Source organism: Nelumbo lutea, chromosome 8 (genome assembly GCF_056320005.1).
Source record: "Nelumbo lutea isolate HS-2025 chromosome 8, American lotus-T2T, whole genome shotgun sequence".
Lineage (NCBI taxonomy): Eukaryota > Viridiplantae > Streptophyta > Magnoliopsida > Proteales > Nelumbonaceae > Nelumbo > Nelumbo lutea.
In genome coordinates, this window is record NC_142691.1 from 57,059,572 (window position 1) to 57,078,895 (window position 19,324).

Consider the following 19,324-nt stretch of genomic DNA (forward strand, 5'->3'; position numbering starts at 1 on the left):
AGCTCGGCCAGCTCAGGGGTTGTTGTGTCGAACATACATTCTACCACGAAATCGGCTAAGGCTTAGGCCTTAATTGCCATCTGAAGTTCATAATGAATGTTGTAATCACTGAATTTGATAGCCCACTTTGTCAATCTGTCGGATACCGGAGCTTGAGTAGGATCTGTCTCAGAGGCTTGTTTATGAGGACGACGATGGTGTGGGCTTGGAAGTATGGACGAAGCTTCCGAACTGCTATGACTAGTGCGTATGCCAGCTTTTCGATCTCCGGATACCTTGTTTTAATATCTTGCAAAACCTTTCTAACATAGTAGATGGGTCGTTGGACCCGATCTACCTCTTTTATCAGTACCGAACTAACCACTTCGTCACTAGCGGAGAGGTATAGCTTTAGAATACCCCCTTCCATGGGTCGGGTCAAAACTGGGATACTAGCTAAGTATCTTTTAGCTCATCGAAGGCGAGCTAACACTTCGTGGTCCACTTGAAGTCTTTACTTTTCTTTATAGTCTTAAAGAAAGGTAGACAACAATCTACCGACTTTGACATAAAACAACTCAGATGGCCATTCTGCCTCTGAACCTCTTTTAATTTGCGGGGTGGTCACATATCTAAGATGACCTTTATCTTTTTCAATGCCACGTCGGTTGACTATGTTGCCCAAGAATTTACCCGAGGTGACGCCGAAGACACATTTGTTGGCACAAGGTTCCGGTACCATGTGCAAGCTACTCCTTTGAATGTGGTGGAGAAAGCCACGCACATGCAGGAATCGTCAGCCCCAGCTATATGCATATGGGACTGAAAGAAGTCTACATGGTTGTTAGGATCAAAAGATCCATCATACTTGTCAAGATGAGGCATTTTGAAGTCCTTGGGCATCGGGGTCGCCAAGAGCTCGGGAGATAGAGGAGATGACTCGAAGAGGAGAGGAATAGTCTTTGTGGCTATTGAGCTCGCCTCTTCTTTGCCTATCTGTTCTTTCTGGTTTGGCTTTGCGAGCTGGCTGTTCTAAGCAGAAGTTCGATGCGCCTTGCAAGGCATTCATTGCTGCTTGTTCGTCGGCTCCGCATTGGTGTTGCTAACCTCTGTGTGGTCTAGTACTATTCTATCGCGAGGTGGCTCTTGGTTCCCCGGATGTTGAGGATGACTGCCATGGATGGAAGGGCCTTGCCTTGAGTTTGCGGCTGGGACTCCGAACTGGTTACCTGTGAGCGAATGACCCTCTTGATGCGAATGCCGAGGAAGAATGGCTCTGGTAGGCTGAGTGTCTCTAGACCTATTTCTGAGGTTGTCTTGCGAAGCAGGCAGAGTGATGTATCCGTCTCTCCTCCCATGAGGTGAGATTTGGCTCCTGAGAGGGACTGGGGCCTGAGAAGTCTCCTTGCCTTAGTGGGGAGATCGATTGATGTCTTACACACGAGGTCAGTTCGACTGAGTTGCTAGGTGCCGGAGTGGAGCTGGTTGCTGGCTTTGCAGTATTGGAGGGAACTATTGTTGGTAGAACTAGTGGAACATCTGTTGCTGGTATTGCTGAAACTGCTGGACCTGCTACATTTGGAACTGGATGGCTCGCACGCAGTGTACCATGTCATTGAACTGGGATTGCCCGACTCCAAGGGGAACCACAGACGGTTCAGCAAAGGTCACGCCAACTATAGGAAGAAGTGGTGCGTTCACCTACATAGTAGCTTGGGGCATGGTCAGTATTGGAACCCTAGCCGCAGTGAGCAGTATGGTGAACTGACCAATGCAGACTGATGGAAGTTGAGGTTGCCCCCCAGAGACATTCATTTCAGTGCTTTTTTCGACGTGAATGGAGGATGCCATTGATTTCAAATGAGCTGTTGAGTGTGGAGAAGGTTTTTTGTAGCGGTTCCCACAGACGATGCCAATTGATGTTGCGCGATCTGGCTGCTCCCTGCTGGAGGATGATCAGGCTTCTAGTCGGACGACGAATTAGGCAAGTCTGCAAGAAAAGGATTTGAGAACCCTGGGTGGCTAGCCTGGCTAGGTTGCTCCGATGCTTAAGTTAGTAAGCTATTGCGAGCTGAATAATTTTGAGAATGTAGAGAGCTTGAGAGCTAGAGAGTAGAGAAATCACACATACCTTGAGCCATTGGGGTTGGAGCCTTTATATAGTTGAGTCCTCATGGGCTTTGTAGATCGATTCTGGAATCTTCGTCACGATGGGATCCGTTTCCGCTTTAATTGGGGGATAATGTTATGAACTGATAAGGTTTATCAATTTCACCCGAAGCAGGCGGGGAGGAGATAAGGCTTGCCATTACACGGCATGATCCCGTGAGGGTCAAAATCTGTTGGAGCGATTTCTAGGATTATCATGTAGTGGTCTGAGTCTGTATCCCCGAGGTGATGCTTTTTAGTACCGAACTGGATTGAATGCTGAAGTGCCTTGTGGTCGAGGTGATCCTATTGTGACCTTGTCTCAAGGAGACCTTGTCCCGAGGTGGTTGAATATCTGAGTTCGATCTGTAGCAGATTAGGCATGCCAGGCTAAGCTGTCATCTTAGTCGGGTCATGTCCACATGTCCCCTTTTTACTAGCTGTCATCTTAGTCCCCTTTTTACTAGTGTAATAATAACATGCATTAAAATAAGAGGCATTGTAAAACGTAAAGGTCTTTCTCTAATAGTGTATAGCTTTATTAATCTAATCAATATAAGCAATTATTATTGTTTTATATTCTTAAAACAATAAGTAATACAAAAAATACAAAAAATAGAGAAAATAGATAAATAACTTCTCTCAAAGGAGAGACATGCTACATAGACCCTCCAATTTTAATATATATAGAGAGAGAAAGACAAACAGAAAGTGAGAGAGATGGATATATTGTGGGCAGAGAGCAGTGGGCAGGAAGATATTATATATTTGTTAAATTGTACACGTGCATACATATAACGTAGTCCTACACTAATTATTTTTTTCTTTTGTAAAAGTGAAACCTTGTATTAAACACCCGGTTTGAGTTGCAATTTGCCTCTAAGGTATATGAATACCTTATACTTCTCTTAGAATGTCGTATCGTATCGGACAACAGTATCTTAGCCATAAGGTAACGTAAAATGAATAATACAATACCATAAAGTGGTCGTTTGATTTAAAAAAGATATATCAAATTTCAGTTTGACAAGAATGGGGTCTAATTTTTTTGGGAAAAGTACAAACAGGCCTTGATGAGGGTGGATTTGGCATTCCAATGATCTTGTGACACTTGGCACCTTAGAACAACTAGGTGACACCTGGCATCACTTTGGAAACAATTTGCCTTTGCCAAGTTGATGGTGTCCCACCAGACGCAGCCTGGCACAGACGCGGCCCGGCATAGGCACGACACATGCAAAAATTCACAAGAATATGGTCTGAAATTTAATAGCCAAAAATTGGCAATCAATCACAGCAGAAAACAAATAAACTAGGGCTGCAAGTGTGATGGTCCGAATCTGATTCAGAAGCACTGCAAACCTACAAAAAATTGTTAATCACAAATTGTAGTTTTTCTACAAAAACTTTCTTCTTCTCCGCGTGCTCCAGCAGGTCTTCCGGTGTAAAAAAAAAAAAAAAACCCTAATATTCTATTACTTACATCAAACCATGGCCATTCCCAACCTTCACTTGGTTGGACATATTCAGTCTGATTCTAGGGATTTTCCAACTCTGGAGTCATATAATGTGTCACCCCTGAACCTGGATACCAATTGGGGTCAAAGGTACTTGCATTATAGGGATTCTAGAACTGAGGAGTGCCAACTCCACCATGAAATGGAGAAGGTTCATTGGAGCTATCATTGGAAAATCCAAAAGCATATTTCACCTTTCAACATTGAAGAGTACCATGGCCGGGTTTAGTGCAGATTTGAGAAATTATGTTACCCTTACCTCCACGTCCGCCATGAAATTGTTGATTAGAGATCATATTTTGCTGAAAATACTAATGATTAAATTGAGGAACTTCACATCCTCGCTCGCGTCCTCTGTTGTTATTGTTAAGTGAAGAAGCAAATTGTTAGGAGTTCTTCAGTTGAGAATTACCTTTGTTCTTAGAGCTTATTCCAACAAGATTTGCATTGTGAGAATATATGATGGATGAGCTTGTTCCTCGAGCCAACTTTCATGATTAAGTAGAGCCCACAATGTTTGCAATTCCCAGATCGGCAACATCAAGACGGTTGGTGAGATCAATTATTTTCTTTGGCGTGCTCAATTCCTTCATCAGAAATCATTACTGATGCTACTGGTACAGGAACCATCATCAATTCCAAATTTGAAAGATGGTTGGAACTAGTTCAACTCGTGCTGAGTTGATTAATTTCTTCTCTCACAGAAGGTGTATTGGCTCAGGTTCTAGGTCTATCGATAGTGGCAAAAGTCTGGACTACCCTTGCTCGAAGTTACTCCACACACTCTCAGTTTTGAATCTTGTAGGTGAGACGTTAACTACAAAGTCTCAAGAAGGGATCTCTTTCAATTTCACCCTACATCCAGTGTGTCAAATCTATTGCTGATAGTCTCTCAACTACGGCTGAACCCATTCTTAAATCCGAACTGGTACTATATATGCTTGTCAGCCAAGGAAGTGAGTATGAATCCATTGTCACCGCTCTCACCAACCATACTGATGGTGCCGATTTGGGAATCACATATATTATGGGCTCCCTCCTAAATCATAAAAGTTGGCTCAAGGAACAAGCTCATCTATCAGGTTCTCACAATGCAAATCTTGCTGGAGTAAGCTCTAAGAACAAAGGTATTTCTCAATTGAAGAACTCCCAAAAATTTGCATCTTCATTAAATAAAAAAAATCAGAGGATGCGGGCAAGGATGTGGAGTTCCTCAATTTAATCATTGGTATTTTCAGCAAAATATGATCTCTAATCAACAATTTCATGGAAAATGTGGAGGTAAGGGTAACATAATTTGTCAAATCTTCACTAAACCCGTCCATGATGATCTTCAATGTCAAAGGTGAAATATGTTTTTGGATTTTCCGATGATAGCACCAATGTTACTTCTATGTTTCATGGTGGAGTTGGCACTAATTTCTAGAGTCCCTACAATGCAAGTATCTTTGACTCCAACTAGTAGTGAAGGTTGGGAATGACCAAGGTTTGAGAATCAAACATACTGGTTCCTCTACTATGATATTTAATCAACATTCTTTTACTTTGAGATTTTCCATGTCCCTTCTATTTGCAAGAATCTACTATCTATTAGTAAGTTCACAAAGGATAATGACTTTTTTTTTGAATTCCACCATGATTGTTGTTTTGTGAAGGATTATTCGGGGAAAATACTAGCATAGGGAGTCAGTAGATATGGCCTATACAGTTTTCCTTCATTAGTGATAATTTCTCATTCACCACAAGCTCTTGTTGGAAAACGTACCTCTCTTCATGGATGTCATCTGTGTCTGGGTCATGCCGCAGTATGTATAGTATGGCAAGTTATTTCTAAGTTTGGTCTTCCTTTCAATGGGTCTAGGACAAGTCAGTCAATTTGTGAGTCATGTCAAATGAGTAAGAGTCATAGGTTGTCTTTACAATTATCTAATTCTCAGTCCATGCGTCCATTAAAATTAAATTTTTTTTGATGTATTGGACCCTGTTCCAATGAAATCAAATAATGATTATTCTTATTATGTGATTTTTATGGATGATTTTTCAAAATTTTATTGGTTATACCCTATGGCATGCAAATCAAATGTATTTGATATCTTGAATTTTAAAAGGCATGTAGAAGTTTTGTTTGATGCAAAAAATAAAATCCCTCCATTCTAATTGGAGAGGAAAATATTGGCATCTGTTTACAAGGCATTACTCACTAACTGGCTTGTCCCCCCCACACACATGAGCAGAACAAATTTGTTGAATGGAAACATCACCACATCATTGAATCAATGATATCTTTACTGGCTACCTCCGAACTACCCCTAAGGGTTGTATTAGGGATTAAGATAGAGATAATAATGTAGATGAGATTGCAGCATTTAAGGTGGTGTGTTTGAGTCAAGTTAGGTTTGGTTATTATGCAAATGTGTAGATTCTACTTGGAATCAGATGGAACTGGCCTCAAACCATCCATGAACTGATACTACTCAATCTGTTATAGGGTAGGGTATGGTTTCAAATTCTTCAAACCAACCCTAACCCAGGCCAGTTACAGGTTTTAGGAGTTTAACCTAACTAAACTGACCTTGGTTGGCCTAGGTGGAATTGACCTTGTTGGAACCTGCCTTGGAACCAAGCTTGCCTTGAAATAAATTCCAAAATACTTTTGGAGATGTGAAGATGATATAAGTTTTAAACTATATATTATATTTATTAAAAAACAATTTTTTTTAAGAATTTAATTATTTTTTTGAAGGAAGGAGTAAAGAAAGAACGAGTTCTATGGCCCTGGAACCACCAATGCTAAAACTGACCCTGGAATTGACCTTCATAGGATAGGTTCTAGGTTTTTCCATAGGACCAACTGAACTAACCCATGCTAACCCCTAATGCAAAGGAGACATGATCAAATGGAATAGGCGAAAGCTATATTGCTTAAGGCAATTCCCATAAAAAATCACCTTTCGTGGAAGCTTCACATGCGTAATGTTCCAATTGATGATAAGATTCAACAGATTATCCCTTCCTACTCAAAGTGCTCATGTTGTGCAAATGGCAATCTTGAATAGACGATCACCTGTTTGTTATGGCTTGTAAGTGTGGAATTATTTTCCAAACTTATTAGATGTTCCAATTTCCCTTGCGCAAGATGTTCTTAGCTGGTCAGATTCTATGCCTTGTGCTGCTTCCCAAATAGGCTTTGTTGGTCGGCTTGTACTATTACCCTTCATTCCCTATCAATTTTGGAAAGAAATATGTACTAGGCAATACAAGGGTAGGCTTTTTTTTTTTCTTTTCAAGTGGTGAAGTAGTGAGAAGAGTAACTGACCATTTGAGAGACTCTATGTACTTGGTCAAGACCCGACGACAGCCCAAACACAGTTAGGCATAAAGTGATTTTTGATTGTTTGGGCCTTCAAGAAGCTCCGGTCGAGTCACAAGAAGTGAGTGAGATAGTCATTAATGACTGAAGCCTTCAATTCAAGGGTTTAAATTATAAACATTGATATGTATGGTGCATGTCATAGTGGATCAGGAGTGGATAGTGGAGGAGGTGTCATTAGAGATGCTGGTGATGTTTGGCATTGATGTTAGATTTCCTAGAAATCAGTACCACATGAGATCCATATCAGAATTTGAAGAATCAGTGACATTTTTAATGTTTGATTGGCTGATTATGGCGATTTCTGGGAAATCAACCAAAATTGATTATTGAAATCAGCCCTTTTCAGCGATCACTTTTTCTGGTGATTCCTTGATTTTTAATTGATTCCGATTTTTTGAGGATGACATGACATCCAACATAGCATTGAATAATAACTCTAATGCAAAAATAATTGGCCCTTGAAAATCAGTGTCAAACAGACTCAAAGCTAAGTTCTCAAAAATCAGCTTACAAAAGACATAAATGATACCAAACCACAAATTTTGATGATTTTTCAAAAAACCACTGATTACAGGGTGATTTCTAGATAATTGGCAAGGAGAAATCATCATCGATGCCTATAATTGGAGACTTATTAATGGCTTTTGCTAACTACTATGGGGAAATAACGAATACTAAAGCAGAAGCAAAAGCTCTTAAGTAGAAAGTCTAACTAGAATTTGGGTAGAATTGGGTTCAAAATTGCTTGACAACCTGGTGAATGGTAAAGTTTTGATCCCTTGAGTACCTGCCTTCCCTTTCGGAGGATATATTAGAAGGTGGATGTCAATAAAAATTTGTCATGCTTACAGAGAATGCAATAGGGATAGTAGGTACTTTGGCTAACTATACTTGTGATACAAGACAAAACTAAATGTCTTGGCGTAGTGATAATTTTCCATCATCAGTTAAGAAAAGTTTAAGGGAGGATAAAGTTGGAAATTTTTGTTTTCGTATCAAACTTATCTAATTCTTTTGTTTTATTCTTTTTATGGGATTGGGATGGAGCTTTTCAGGGAAAGCTCTTTGTTCAATGGATTTGGAGCAAGGCAGGATATGTTCTCCCCTGTAATAAGTGTTAAAAAAATTTTGAAAAAAAAGGTATAGCTTGATCCATATGCTATGCAAATCTCGATATAGTATTAAGTAATCAAATCAAAATATATATGTTTTGCATTGATGCACTAAACTCTGTCGTCAATTCATGTAGTTCTTGGATTATTCAGATCCTAGTGGAACAAACATATCAACATACATTGGCTTACTCTTCAAAAATAACATTTGGATCATAGAAATATTTGCATTAGCAGAAAAACAAGAATACAAGGCTCATGGATTTATTAAATGTAAATCTCCCATTATAGAGTACAATAATTTGGAGAAAGACTATAGAAAGCAAAATGGGAAGATTATCATCACTTTATTTATTTGACTATTATACCAGAAAAGACCTACAGTTGTTCATAAAAGAGATGATCAATCAGATGGTATTCATCGAAATTGAGGGAGGCACTTTGATTGGTCAAAATTGTTCTAGTACCATGTCTTTTCAGTATCATAGATTTTCCCCTAAATAAAGAGAATTGTAGAATTAGTGACTTAATTTTGGAGGATTTTGGAAGGTTTAAAAACTCGTGTTCGGTACTCTCCAAGTGCCCATAGTGGAAATATATTTCGATATGTTGCATAGTGCATCATACAAGTCTTTAAAGAGGCTCCTGTAATTTCCTGTAGTAATGATTAAAAATATTAGAGAACGTGGAAAATAAAGAATTAATAGAGACAATTATGATTGCTTGTTTCATCATAAAATTGGTGAGAAATGCAATAACAAAGGAAGATAGTTTCAATTTGTGTCATATTTTACATGATCTGCTCAGTAATTTTTAGCTCCAAACCACATATCATATAAGAATTGGCTATATCTTACCTCTTGAGGAAAGTCCCCATTTTCCATTTGTGAATTAATTAATAGCTTTGCTGCACGATGCAATGGGGTTGTATCTCTCTCAGCCTGGTTATATTTGAAAACTAATTATTTAGTATCTGGATAAAAGAAACTCATTTTATTGAAAGAATTTGCCAACGAACTCAAACTTAATTCTAAAACTTCATTTACTCTTTTAGATTTTCCTGTATACAATCAGTATAATCCAAGTATTTGACTTTATAACTTCAAACTAACCTGTCCACCATGAATGAGACCCATCAATGCCCATGCTGTTTGAACTAAATTTGTTTTACCACCTTTTAGAGGAGTGTATTCCTGTTTGACCCAACACAATAAAAGAAGCAAATAGATAAGGAAAAGCATCACGGGTTCTCTGAATAAACAACTTTTAGATCTTGAAAAGGAACTAGCAGTAGCCCTACATGAACCACCCTTGAGTGCTAATGTCTTATTGTAGCACAAACTATACTCTGACCGAGAAGAATTGTTAGATAAAGTAAAGATTTACTGGCGAAAGAAAGCATGTGTTGCTTGGAAAAAGGACAGTGACCATACCACTAAAAATTTTCATGTTATGTCTTCAAACAAAGCAAATATCATTCACTGACTATTTTGAACTACTCACTATACCAATACCCAATTTGACATCTTGTGATGCTTCGATTTCTTGTATTGCTAATAGTGACAATCAACTTTTATGCCAACCTCCAAATGAAGAAGAAGTGAGAAGTACCTTATTTAGTATTGGACGCACTAAACTCAAGGCCTAGATGGGATCTAGCATGCAATTTATCAAAATTGTTGGAATATTGTGGGTACTAAATTAGTACAGTTATGCAATCCTGCTTTCTAATATTGTGGGTACTAATCTCCACCCTCCACCTCTTTTAATCTCAACCATTCATTTTAAGGCTCTCATTTATAGCTTTTAAACCCTAAGGTGCCACCTATTTTGCTAATCCTCACCATTCAGCCCCTCACCTCCAAATCTCAGCCACTCCCTTCATCTTATCTCCCAACCATTCAATATAGGGCACCACCTATTATTTTAATCTTAACCCTTCAATCCTAGATGTTCTAATCTATACCCTCCATTTCTGAGCACCCAAATCTCAGCCCTACATAATATTGGGCACCTTTTCCTTTTATTTTCAGCCATAGGATCACCTCAAAACCATCATAACCATCCATTAGAAACCCTAGGGCATCTCTAACTTTGTTAAAACCCATCTGTCACCCCTATTTTTCTTCCTATTCCCAGTTGTGTTCACCATTCTCTATAAAAAGGGTCCTACGGGCCCTATACAAGGAGTTGGTCAATTCACCCAAGTAAGAAGAAGGGTTGATCTTGAGAAGTTTAAGGGTAGAAGAAGAGGAGGATGCCCAAACAAGATGAGGGTTTCCTACTTATGGTTCGTCAACACCACTACTGCCACTTCTAGATTTGAATCCCAACCATGTTTTCTCCAATTTTAGAATTACTTTCTGTTCTTTAATTTCTAGTTTAATTTTTCCTTCCTAAAAATTTATTTTTATTAAATTTAAGTTGTGCTTTATTTCTTTTCTGCAGATCTAAAATTTGGCTAGGTAAGATGGAAGGCCTAGCTCGAGAGGTTTGAGAGTGGAAGGAGAGATCCGAAAACTGCTATATCCGATTGGATTCTCATACATTTTTATTTTGTTTCTTTTATTTAGTTGTTTATGTTATTTATTTATTTTTATGCACTTGTTATTCTCAGTATTGTTTGAATTTGGTTTTAATGAATTCCAATTTTTTAATTACTTAATTTTTTATTTCTACAACTTCCACTTGTGTTCTCCTCTCCCGGATCTAAGTACATGATTATATTTCCCTTGCTTCCCTGTGGATACGACCCATTCTCACCCACTTACTACGTTAGTAATTGTTCGAGAATCATAATAAAATTATAAATATTAAAACTAGTATTCCAGAGTGTTTAACGACGCGCTTCTGGACACACCAACATGCAATGGTCGTACCTATAGGCAATTAAGGCTCTGTTTGACATCACTTTGGAGAATCACTTCTGGCAATTCTCGCATTTCTTTCGAATGGAATGGCATTTCGGGTTGTTAGCTCTTTAGAATGGCTCCAATTCTAGATCAAAACTCTCATCCAAAAGGCTGATTTTCCAAATCCCATTTTTTGTTTATAAAGATGAACGATTTTCATCTTTTCACTTCTCACTATGTCTTTTATTAAAAAGTGAACACGATTGCTCATGTTGCACGTGCGAACATGGGAAGTTTAGTAATTTTGCAAGACAAAATAAATGCTCGCCAAAATCCCTAACTCTCAGTCACCTTCTTCCCCTGCCTCCAATGGTTCACTGCTCACCAATGGCTCATTGCAACTCATAAGATCATAGATAAAAATCTCATCCCTTCTTTTTTTCCCTTTGAATCAAATGCAACCCCAAAAAACTTACCATTTCCTTCACATTTTATTCTCTTTTTCTCTGTGTTTGTTCTCAATTTTTTTTAAGCATCTACAAAATTTATTGTTCTGGTTATTTACTCAAAACCTACCTTAAGACATCCAAGTAAAATATTGTTTCTTTTGTTAATATATATTGTATTGATTTGTTTTTCTCCTCGTAGCAAGTTGAAAGCAAACTACACTGCTTGCTATCAAAACATTCTAGAAGACTAGCCTTTAATCTCAAAGGAGGTTTAACATGTTGGTTTAGACTATAGAATGCTAAAGTGGCCTTTGTACATTAATTAAGACTCTAGAATGTGATGTACTTCTACAGATTCTATGTAACATGTTGGTTGTTACTTGGACAAATTGATTCTTAAAACGGTGGTGCTAATATCCTGACTTTCCACAATTTCTAACAAGGAACTAAGAGGGAGCTGAAAACAACCATGAAGTGGATACTTTGGTTTGCAAAACGTTTTATAAAATGGGCTGACAAACAAATATTTCAACGGTGTGTCAATGCATCCACCACGATTCTTTCATTCATGTATTGCAACAGTGCATCATGTCTGACATCTTGATTATGTATAAATGTTTTTCATTGGCTTATCCCAGTCGAAGCCCACGAAAAGGTCATACCCAATTCTTTTACTGGCCATCCACAATAATGGGATGGGTGGGGTTGGATATGAACCTAACCTTTGATGTTTTGGAGTAGAGTGTATGCTATATAACTTGGACCTGTTTTTTCACTCTTATCATCTCAAGATTTGACCATCAAACAATAACCTTATTACCAAACATGATTTTGTTTTTGAAAAACAAGAATCAGATAACTATACCGTACACTTCTAGCAATTTTCTAGATAAAAATTCTCAGAATCCATTTGGCAATTCTCGGATAGGTTGTTTCTGAACTGAAACCCATATTAGAAACAATCTCTGGTGAGGGAGGGTATCCAAATCGCCGCTGCTAAGAGTTGCAGTAGTGATGGTAGGAGAGGAAAAACAGGGGAGTTGAGGTTGAAGGAGAGAGATAGTGTCATTACTGCTAAGAGTTATCATTCTCTCATTCACCTTTATCATCGTCGTTCTCATCGGCAATAGCCTCTTTTTTCAGAATGTCAAAGCTGAAGGCGAAGAGATTGCCGCAGTCAGGACGCCTGTCATGAGTTGAACAGGAATCATCATCTCCTCTTTTGCTCAAAGCATCAGCATTGACAACAGAGGAATTCGAGGAGCCAGAATTGTCCATTTGGCTGCCAGAACCCAACAAAAGCTTGCCAATCATCACCCTATCTCTATCAATGGTCGCCAGAACCCATCAGAAGCCACTGCCATTGCCAGGATGCCTGTTGAGAGTTGAACAGGAATCATATTAAGATGGAGGTGTTTCCTCGCTTGCTCAGTAACCACGCTCATTGCTCCAGCTAGTACTTTATTAAGGACTTAGTAGAAGCTCTGTTGGTGGATCCACCTACTATATCGTTAATGCAATGCACCTTTAATCATTACTCGACATCTTCATGTGCTGCAACACTCAAATGTTGCTCAGATATAGCTGAACCTTCAAACCCATAGATCAGTTGAACCTTAGAGGAAAAGGACCTCCCTTAGAGGGAAGAATGGCTCTAATCAATTAGATAACTTGAAACCTATAGATAATTTGCATCTTTGTGGTGGTAGAGAAGCATCGACGACTTGGAAAAATAGGTGGGAAGCTATCCGCTAATGACTCCCATCGGTTGATTTATAGAGTTTCAGAATCTCCTACGAAAACTAGACCGAAGAAAGTTGTGTTGCCGGGTCTGGATGCCATTGAAAAATTGGCGGAGCTTCCAATCTCTTTCGATGATTTTGCTTGTTCGTGGTGCTTGGAAGAAGGCCCCAGAAGCATTGAAGAAGAGGAATTGAATAGTTAGAGCCAACAAATTTAGCCAATTTTTTTCTCTCTCAACTGATCATGAACGTTGCAAAAATTTGTAATCAGAGCGAAAATGTTTTTTACATTCTACTTCCATGGCAACCAGTAGAGGTAGAAAAAAGGACGGAAGGAGCTAGACACAACATTGTCTTAACAATGGGGGTTGGGTATTTATTTATACACTCCTTCAGCTTCAAGTGGGTAGTGGAAATTGGAGCACTTGCAGTTGATGGAGCTAGAGACGCTCCCCCTACAACACTTGCAGAGCCAAAGCCACCTCCCCTACAGTACTTGTAGTTGCAAAGGTAAGAGAGAAGAGACCGGAGTTCTGAGGAGGAAGAGGTTGCTAGTCCAAGGGAGGGGTCATATTGGGTTTTAAAAGAATTTTAAAAGTCACATGGTCTTAAGTGTATGCAGGTTTTGACGGAATATTAACAGATATTAACCGTAAAGGTATAATTAGAAAATTGTCAGAAACAATAAGGATAGCATTAGTCAATTTTCAAACAGTAAGGGTTTACTTAATTAATTAGTTAAACCATAAGGATAGTTTAAGAAATTTACACTATTTCTTAATATTAATAGTGGATTTTGTGTTCACCTTTGCCTATAATTGCAAACAATTTATCGAAAAACATTAACAATATATTGTATGTATTTAATTTTCTTACATTGTTCCTCACTATCTTGTATCATTTCAGCAAATCCATATAATTGCGCTTTGGTGCAATAGACAAGTTATATAAGTGTTTATTCTTTTTATTTCTTTGCAACTATTATCTCACAAAAAAAGAGGCAATCTTGAAATGCATAAGCTTAAAACAAAAATAAAAACATTAAGATAGTTTTATGAAAATACCTCATTTGGGCATGAAAGATAACTCTCTCCCCAGCCACCAGTTTCTTTTTGTATTGATAATAAAAAATCAACACCTTTACGAACAGCTACACAATCATCATATCTCTTCCCTACTGCTGCTAGTCCTCTAAGAGCAAACCATGTACCATAGATAAAACAAATTCCCCAATTTCCATACCTGTTATGTATCTTCTTGTTAGGTGATCAATCTAAAATAATATCTTGATCTTTTTATAATGTATCTCATTTAATCATTTCTAATAATCATATACATTTTTTTAGTTCTATTGTTCATAGAAAAAGAGTTGGTATACCATGAACCATTAGGCATTTGCTTTTGTTCAATATAATGTGTTGCTTTTGAGATGAAACTTTCTATTTCTTCTTTTCTATGGTCAGGATATAATTTCATGAATAATACTAGTGTTTCAATTGTTGTTGCTGTGCACTCAACATACCTAGAACAACAAATTTGTTAGTCTTAAGGAAATTGTATATATATAGCTTAGAAGAGAAAGGATACTAGATACGAGAGATAAAAAGATTAAGAGGAAAAACATACTCGTTCTCGGTGATAACATTTGAGAAAATCTCTGTAGGATTGAATAGCTGTAATGAAAAAAAAAAGAATTTCAAGCAGTGCATATTAAGAACAAAAATGTTCTCTCTAAAGTATATGTTAACCATGTGTGATTTTATAAGTTTCCTCAAATGAGCAAGAAATCTCATACATAAGAGATTAATTTATTGCTAAAAAAGGTTTTCAATGACAGAATAGTCAAATATTTAACTTCAAATGATCTTATTTCTATTACTAGTTGGAATAAAAAATTTTTAGTTTGTCAAAGTTGTCAATTGGGTAAAAGTTGCCGATTATCTTTTATTAATAGTAGTACTTGAACTACTAGTTTATTCCCAAAAATCCATTGTGATTTGTGGAGCCTAGACCTAGTGAGCTTTTCTCAAGGATATAAGTGCATACTATGTTAGTTTTCTAGATGACTATTCTTGATTCACATTGGTATACCCTAAGTTGTGCCTATATCTCATGACATGTAATTAGGTCAATCATGAGTTGTATGTGTTTCATGGTGAAGATTTGACTTATACTTCTAAATAAATCCCTTTTCATTAGACTTATTGGTTGCAGCCATAAAAGTAATCAATTGTTTAACAATAATTGTTACCAATTCTAGATTATGTTTATGGTTAAGGAGAGCACAAGTTACTATCTTTGAACTTTACACCCTCAGAATTAAATGAAGAAGTTGGTGCTACTGGATCATGCATTTGAAACCTCTCAAACAACCCATGATGTCAACTCCATTGCTAAAAAAGTAAAAGACTTTAAACACCCCTTTTTTATCCTACTTTTGATCTTTGTAAGCATTGCCTCTTAGGGGTATTTCAATCATTTCACTATTAGAGAAAGCATTTTCATAGTCTGCACATTTTTCATGTTGTTTGTATAATTGGGACATGATTTACACATTCCTTGCATAATTTTTATGTACATTGCACATTACATGTAATTTTTATATTTGATACACAATTCACATGATTTAGCATGACTTATACATTTTACATGTAGTTTACATGTATAATTGAACGAGTGCTAACAATTCAAATGGCCATAATGTTTTATATGGGTGTCCTTTTTCGACATATAATATATCAAGATGATTGGCTTAAGAATTATTGCTTTTAGTTTTATAGATCAATTTCACAAACCTCCCAACATCTTTGAATTTTCTTTATTTTAATGTGCCACACAATAATTCCTCAATGTAGTAGCTCCAACCTAAAAGTTGCATCTTAATTTATGTATGTGTAATAATTTCAAATTAATCCACCTTTATTCCTTTTCATGGAAAATTTGTTTTAGATGTTGTAGCCAACTCCCAAAATAAGAGATATCTAAAACCTCCCAAATTGAATTAAACAAGATTTAATTTAAATCTAAAAGGCTAAAACATAGAAATCTTGCTTGAGATGCCTCTTTTGTTTAAAATTCTCTATGAATATTGACCAAATCAAGTTCACATTTCTTAGGTATCTAGTGTAGAAGTGGCTGAAGGCTTTTGAGACACATAAAGTATCCTTAGAGCAATGGGATAACTACTTGTGAATTTGAGGTTGGCTGAGCAATTATTTTGAATTGGGAAGTCCAATGGGGGTGATACCACTTTCATTAATGACTTAGGAGTATGAAGAATCATCCATCCAATTTTCATACAAAAGTAGGCTACATCACCAATTTTACAATAACAAAAAATTTAAGTAACTAAGTTCTAACTTCTAATTCCCCCCCATTAATGACACTTTTGGTTGATTCTTGTTCCTAAATAAAGACTAGATTAGGGAGGTATGTAGAGAATATGAAATCAACAAGAAATTGGCCACTTCATCATTTTGTTAGTAGCAAAACAACTTGAGTATCCAAATTGCAAACCAAATATCTGCCTCCATGTTCATTTTGGTTGATTCTTTTTCTTACATAAATATTGGAATATGAAGTTTGTCCTATCCAAATTTCACATCTAGAGGAGGAATATAGAGGTCATGGAATCAACTTAATATGTGCCTTTTTGCTAGTTTTGTTGCAATAGATTGTTGATGTTATCAACTTATAGTTGGGTTTTCTCTCTTCAATAGACACTTTAGTTCCAATCTTGAGGTAGTTATAATAACTTTTAATACAATTTCTTTGCATATTTTTGCATAATATCTCATGATTTCTCATCTTGAATAAGCCATTTTTTTGTGAAATTAATAAGCCATATCTTAGGCACTTTGTTATACTAAAATTGCATAGTTTTAGATGTGATATAATGAATGCTTTGCTAGTTACATTACTTAAATTATTTCACATGTTCATACATCATATTATTCCTCTATTTTGATGGTTATTCTAATATGCTCAAACATTATCCATTTGTTGGAATGTTCAAAAATAAAATTGGGATTATCTTTATTGTGCCATACTTTAACTATCATGTAGACTTGCATTTAGACATTTATATAATTAGGTAAATTAGTGCATGGGAACCTATGAGAAAAACATTCTTCCCCTTAAATCCTCTTTAAAGGATGGATTGGGATGACAAAATTTAAAAATCCCTTAGTTCTATGATAAAATAGGCAAAAAGTAATTATCTTTCATACTCTAGGGAATGAAGGGATCAAGTAAAAACTTGAGTTATGATTTCATGTGAGTGTGGTGCCCAACCATTTACACACTTGTACCTTAATCCATTACCTAGTTTAGTTAAAGACTAGATATGGAGTCAATTAATAGATGGTTTTGGGCCTAATATACTTGTTTTTAAGTAAAACCCTTTTCTAAATTATCTCTACCCTACTTTCCATATTTTGCCTAATTTTATGTAAACAATTAGTTGGTGATTCTCATGATCCTACTCAATTGATCCTAGATCCCACATGTATATATCTCCCTTTATTCATGTGAAACTACATATTCCATTAACTTAGACAATAAGAACTTTTGGATCTTATTGTTGATACAATGAATGTACCTATCCCAAAATGTTTAAATTTACTTCGAAACACCTTGGATGGTTTCTAACCATGCTAGAAGAACTAGAGACACTAACAACCAACAAGGCTTGGACTCTAGTTCTAAGAACTTTTAATTTGAATTTTACTATTTGTAAATGACCTTACAAGACTAAGATCATTGATAGAACCCTTGAGCATCTAAAGGCTAGGATTGGTTACCAAAGGGGTTAAACAAATTCAAGGATTGAACTATGATGTAGACCTATTCATGGGATAGTCTCAAGTTTATCTTTCTCCAAAATTTGAATAGGTCCATTCTAAAGAATGAGCCTTAACTGTTATAAAATATTTATGGGCTGATCATGAAGCAGGACCCATGAACATGTCTACTTTGAAGAAACCACCACTGCAATGGTAAAACAATGGACTATTCAATTAGTGTTGTCCAATGCCTTGATGTTTCAATGGGAAATCAAAAATTTCTTTTTGTATGGATATTTCAGAGAAGTTGTGTTCATGGGGTAGCCACTTCAATTTCATGAATCCTCTAATCCTGATTATGTTTGTAAAATACAATGGGCCAATGGTTTGAAGTAAGTGTAATAGGCTTTGTTTGATTAGTATTCATGACTCACCTCTTTTTATTCTTCATCACCATAGAAGTACAATCATACTTTTACTCTAACGATGACATAATCCTTACCAACAACAATTCTACATTCTTGCATAACATCATTGACACTATAAGTGCTGAATTTGCATTGGAAGACTTGGAACCTCTTCACCACTTCCTTGGAATTGAAATGGAAAAGTCCGATGATGGCATGTTCTTATCTCAAGCCAAATATGATATAAGTCTTCTTAATAGAGCTTAAATGCAAAGTAATCTTTACAATGTCAGATCAATTGACTCCCTTTTTTGATCCATTGGAAATCAGGAGTGTTGTAGTTGACTTAGCCATGACACATCTTGATTTTCCTTCTTCTATTAATCTAGAATATTACAATATATGAATGATCCTACAATCCATCACTCTTAATATTGTTAGGCATATTCTAGACTATATTAAAGAAACTATAGATTATCGGATTCATCTCATATCCAATAGTGTTATTGACCAATATGATTTATCTAATAATCATTGGATAGGTTGCCAACATATTCATAAGTCCACCATTGGTGGTTGTATATTTCATAGTTCTAATAATGTTTCATGGTAGTCACAAAGGAGCCTATAGTAGCATGCTCTAGTGTTGAGGCTAAATATAGAGAAATGGTTTTTATTAACATTGAATTGACATATGTATCCTTCTTGCTTTGTGACATGAGGTATCATTAGACAAGTTGTCTACTCCCATCTATGACAATCTCAATGCCTTATATGTGTAGGAATGACAAAGGATAGGTTCATGGTAGGGACCACATTCCTCATCCTTGACCTTGATCCTTACCGAGGATAAAAATTACCCTCCATCTATGATCCCCAATGGAGATAGGATCCTTATGGAGACCCATATCCTATAGTATATTATAAATTTAATGTAAATAATATACATAATCATGGTTAG

At 36.6% G+C, this 19,324-nt stretch overlaps 1 protein-coding gene across 8 annotated transcripts in view; it reads right to left on the bottom strand.

Annotated features, from left to right (window-relative positions):
* Window positions 1-8,331: 8,331 nt before the first annotated feature.
* The window catches only part of LOC148844339 (beta-amyrin synthase-like), a 55,031-nt gene continuing 44,038 nt past the window's right edge, over window positions 8,332-19,324 (bottom strand). For 5 of the 8 annotated variants that reach the window (XM_088959721.1, XM_088959720.1, XM_088959723.1 and 2 more), the window contains exons 14-19: window positions 14,799-14,845; window positions 14,551-14,694; window positions 14,237-14,414; window positions 9,242-9,322; window positions 8,987-9,070; window positions 8,332-8,784 (exon numbers count right to left, since the gene is read on the bottom strand). In XM_088959721.1, the coding sequence (XP_088815847.1) occupies window positions 8,656-8,784; window positions 8,987-9,070; window positions 9,242-9,322; window positions 14,237-14,414; window positions 14,551-14,694; window positions 14,799-14,845 (663 nt within the window). In that variant the 3' untranslated portion in view covers window positions 8,332-8,655. The remainder of the gene's footprint in view (window positions 8,785-8,986; window positions 9,071-9,241; window positions 9,323-14,236; window positions 14,415-14,550; window positions 14,695-14,798; window positions 14,846-19,324) is intronic. The other 3 variants (XM_088959727.1, XM_088959725.1, XM_088959726.1) reach the window with 1 other exon arrangement.